This window comes from Electrophorus electricus, chromosome 8, assembly GCF_013358815.1.
Source record: "Electrophorus electricus isolate fEleEle1 chromosome 8, fEleEle1.pri, whole genome shotgun sequence".
In the NCBI taxonomy this organism is placed as follows: Eukaryota; Metazoa; Chordata; class Actinopteri; order Gymnotiformes; family Gymnotidae; genus Electrophorus; species Electrophorus electricus.
This window is the reverse complement of record NC_049542.1, coordinates 819,159-824,158: the sequence shown is the minus strand read 5'-3', so window position 1 is coordinate 824,158 and position 5,000 is coordinate 819,159. Positions and strand designations below refer to the sequence as shown.

General features: G+C 45.2%; 1 protein-coding gene across 1 annotated transcript in view; it reads right to left on the bottom strand.

Moving 5' to 3' along the window:
• The window catches only part of LOC113568518 (laminin subunit alpha-2-like), a 51,405-nt gene that overhangs the window by 7,250 nt on the left and 39,155 nt on the right, over positions 1-5,000 (bottom strand). Inside the window, exons 37-41 of the mRNA XM_035528985.1 lie at positions 4,944-5,000; positions 4,342-4,462; positions 3,939-4,151; positions 913-1,064; positions 561-737 (exon numbers count right to left, since the gene is read on the bottom strand). The exon at positions 4,944-5,000 is cut by the window's right edge and continues 79 nt beyond it. Coding sequence (XP_035384878.1) covers positions 561-737; positions 913-1,064; positions 3,939-4,151; positions 4,342-4,462; positions 4,944-5,000 — 720 coding nt within the window. The remainder of the gene's footprint in view (positions 1-560; positions 738-912; positions 1,065-3,938; positions 4,152-4,341; positions 4,463-4,943) is intronic.

Genomic DNA, 5,000 nt, shown 5'->3' with positions numbered 1-5,000 from the left:
TGACACAAGGTGTTAGGCTACTACTCCAGTGCGTCATCGCAGGTCTGTATGTTTTTACATTTCTAGGTTTTACTGCCCAAGTTTGTTTGTAGTTTGAATATGGGAACAACACAAAAGGGTGTTGTAAAGAGTTATCACTGCCGTTTTAAATGTAAACATGGACACAAATGTAACAATCTAAACTTATATATTTTTATATTATATTTAATATTATTGCCCAACACTTGTAAATGTAAAGCTATCTTAAGGATAATATGTACTGAACAGCCCTTCACTGAGCTGAATTAAGTACCAGCGTTTAATTCCTGTCTTTACAATGTGTGTTGTCATGAGTCATGTGACGATCAGCTAATTTGCTTTTAATTGCCATGAAAATTACACTTAGCATAACTTTAATGTTAAACGTGACTTTAATATTTAAGTGAGTGATGTATGTATGGGAGGGTATGTGTTTGTGTGCGTGCATGTGTGTATATATTTTATATATATATATAATATGCATACATGTGTGTATGTGTGCATGTGTGTGTGCGCATGCGTGTGTATTAGCTGACACATACACAGTATTGATAAGGAGGTTCCAGATGCAGCCTTGGAACGTCACATTCGGTCGGTGCAGACTGGCCTCCATCTCCACTGGAACTCCACCCACAAACAACCTGTGGATGCTCATGGGCTGGTCGCTAGGAAACGCCTGCTCCAACTGGGGCTCCTCATCCACCTGCACTGAGAAAGACCTGAACACACACACACACACACACACACACACACACACACAATGATTACTATCAGTGACCCAAGAAAGGTACAGATGGGAGAAAAGATTGGCAGAGGAACAGAAATTGATGAAAAAGTCTAGAGAGAGGCAAGAAAGAGAGGACAGAGGGAGAGATGGAGCTAGGGGGGACTCACCCTCCACTGTGTCTCCGGACGCGTAGGGAATGCTCGCGGCCGTCGTGAAGGACGCCCTCGTCTGGCTTCCTGAGCGCTCGCCGGGGGTTCCTGCTCCCAGTAAACACCAACACCTCCAGGGAGCCCTTATTCAGCTGCACAGAGAGGTAAGGCTGGAGAGAGAGAGAGAAAGAGAGAGAGAGAGAGGGAGAGAGAGCTTAAAAACAGAACAAATGCGTGGTACACTCAGCTAAAATAGTTCTTGCTGGAACCTGAAGAGGCTCCTTCCTTCAGAAGCTCCTGCAGATGCTGCATGCACAGTTCTGTTACTGCACACACTTGAGAGCAGCGCAGCACACCCACACTGGTTTGCCTGTTTGTGCTTATACTGAAACTGTCTCTCCAATACAGCTTCATCTGTTTTCCGAGAGCTCGACGCACGGAGAGACGTCCCCCCTCGTGACCTGAAAGTGTCAGTGTGAGTATCACAGCTGTCAGACTGTCAGCCTGCAGAGATGCTCTCCAGCCAAGATCACATCAGCTCGGGAAGCATGTGCTGTCACTACTGGCCCTGACTGTGCAGAGTTCAAAACGTCTGCGTATAGCAACCAATAAATAACAGCAGAATTCTTCAAGTAAATTACTGCTATGCTATAAATAACAAAGACCTAACCTTACACACATTACATGTCTGACCACTCACACACACTACATCAGTGATGGTGTAGATCACACACACACTACATCAGTGTTGGTGTAGATTACATACACTACATCAGTGATGGTGTAAATCACACACACACTACATCAGTGATGGTGTAGATTACATACACTACATCAGTGATGGTGTAGATTACATACACTACATCAGTGTTGGTGTAAATCACACACACACTACATCAGTGATGGTGTAGATTACATACACTACATCAGTGATGGTGTAAATCACACACACACTACATCAGTGATGGTGTAGATTACATACACTACATCAGTGTTGGTGTAAATCACACACACACTACATCAGTGATGGTGTAGATTACATACACTACATCAGTGATGGTGTAGATTACATACACTACATCAGTGTTGGTGTAAATCACACACACACTACATCAGTGATGGTGTAGATTACACACACTACATCAGTGATGGTGTAGATCACACACACACTACATCAGTGTTGGTGTAGATCACACACACTACATCAGTGATGGTGTAGATTACATACACTACATCAGTGATGGTGTAGATTACATACACTACATCAGTGATGGTGTAGATCACACACACACTACATCAGTGATGGTGTAGATTACATACACTACATCAGTGTTGGTGTAAATCACACACACACTACATCAGTGATGGTGTAGATTACATACACTACATCAGTGATGGTGTAGATTACATACACTACATCAGTGTTGGTGTAAATCACACACACACTACATCAGTGATGGTGTAGATTACACACACTACATCAGTGATGGTGTAGATCACACACACACACTACATCAGTGATGGTGTAGATTACATACACTACATCAGTGATGGTGTAGATTACATACACAACATCAGTGATGGTGTAGATCACACACACACTACATCAGTGATGGTGTAGATTACATACACTACATCAGTGTTGGTGTAAATCACACACACACTACATCAGTGATGGTGTAGATTACATACACTACATGAGTGATGGTGTAGATTACATACACTACATCAGTGTTGGTGTAAATCACACACACTACATCAGTGATGCTGTAGATTACACACACTACATCAGTGTTGGTGAAAATCACACACACACTACATCAGTGTTGGTGTAGATTAAACACACACTACATCAGTGATGGTGTAAATCACACACACACTACATCAGTGTTGGTGTAAATCACACACTGTCCAGGAAGCTTAGAGCAGCTCTCAGAACATCTCTGGGGCAGCTCACCAGCACAGTCTGGCTCAACCCGACCGATGTCAGAGCTCTCTCACTCATTCTCTCTCACACACACACACACACACACACACACACACACACACACACACACACACACACACACCCCTCACTACTTTGAAATGGGGGACAAAATTGCAGGGACGTGTGCATGAGCAGGTTCTGCTCTCAAAAGACGATGCCATGGCGTCCACCGTCGCCTCTCTCTCTCTCTCTCTCTCTCTCTCTCTCTCTCTCTCCCTCTCTCCCTCTCTCTCTCTCTCTCCCTCTCTCTCTCTCTCTCTCGTCCACTCTTTCTCCTCGTCTCTCTCTCTCTCTCTCTCTCTCTCTCTCTCTGTCTCTCTGTCTCTCTGTCTCTCTCTTCGCCCCTGTGTGTGTCTCTTTCTCAACCTCGTATACAGATCAGCGTAGTTACCCAAGACGACTAAATAAAAGCGACACATTCCTCAGGACAAAAGCATCTGTCTGCTTTTCTCCCAAAGGCTTAAAGCATATTACCGATGAACTTCATCACACTCACATTCTCGTCTTATTCCAATTTCTGACTGTCACCTACAGTTTCTCAGTTCTTGGTTCATGCTGGCCAGTGTAAATAAGTAAGATTATGCTACTTTGTGTAGCATAATACAGTGAGATTTATTGTAGCATAATCTAGTGAGAATTTGTGTATCATAATACAGTGAGACTCAATAACCACTCCAGTAGAGCGATGTGCCATTGCCGTTGAAGCACTGCTCACAGGGACGTATGTGGGTGCCATTGTAGAGTTGACAGGCTGGACTGACCAGTTGGGTGTGTGCTTGTCAGTGATGTCTTGGAGTGCATGTGCATACAATTCAGGGTACATGTTGGAGTGTGTGTATCTAGAGTGTGCATTTCTAGAGTGTGTTTTGGGGTGCATGTTTCTGGAGTGTTTTTATGGAATGTGTTTTAGGGTGCATGTTTCTGGAGTGTGTTTCTAGAGTGTGTTTTGAGGTGCATGTTTCTGGAGTGTGTGTTTCTGCAGTGCTTTTATGGAGTGTGTTTTGGGGTGCATGTTTCTGGAGTGTGTGTTTCTGGAGTGTTTTGAGGATCCTCTCACTTCGCCCGTCTGCCTGCGTCTGCGACGAGCGTTCTGGGCCGTGTTCCGGTTCGGGCGGCTCCCGGTCAGGGTGGTGACCCCCCCTCGGCCGAACAGGATGGTCCCGCTGTCTGTCCTGGTGCTGAAGGACAGGGTGATCTCAGAGCCCACATCAAACTGCACAGGACTCAACTCCACATAGCCCGGCCTGGAGAAACTCACAGTGTGCAGATTCTGAACAGGAGAGAGAGAGAGGGGGGGGGGTGTTTCTGACAGATGTCCTTCATCTGCTGTGCTTATATAAGGTATTTATTATATTAGAATTTATATTTACAGATATTACCTGGGTACAGAAAAGGTAGAATCACAGCGAGGAGAGAGAGAGAGAGAGGGAGAGAGAGACTAACATCCTTTCCTTACTGACCTCTATGGAGCAACCCTTGGTCAGTCCAGTGCAGTCCGTGCTGCTCAGAAGGTTGTAGGGAGTTCTGGAAACTTCTATATCTTTAATACAGCCAGCGTACCGCTTCACAGTCACCTCAGGCCTGACACATTGCAAACAGAGAAACCGATCATTGAGGCATAACTAATCCAGCCCTGATCGAACCAGTTAAAGGCTACGTCCGTGGATGCAGCACATAGCTGCAGTGTGTTATGTGTCATGGCTACAGTGTGTTATGTGTCATGGCTACAGTGTGTTATGTGTCATGGCTACAGTGTGCTATGTGTCATGGCTACAGTGTGTTATGTGTCATGGCTACAGTGTGTTATGTGTCATGGCTACAGTGTGTTATGTGTCATGGCTACAGTGTGTTATGTGTCATAGCTACAGTGTGTTATGTGTCATGGCTACAGTGTGTTATGTGTCATAGCTACAGTGTGTTATGTGTCATGGCTACAGTGTGTTATGTGTCATGGCTACAGTGTGTTATGTGTCATGGCTACCGTGTGTTATGTGTCATGGCTACCGTGTGTTGTCATGGCTGAGTGAAAGTGGGTGGGGCGGGGTGGATGTGGGTGGGGTACCTGTAGAGTAGGGGGGGCAGGCCCGCAAAGAAGATCCTGTCGTCCTCCTTCAGATTG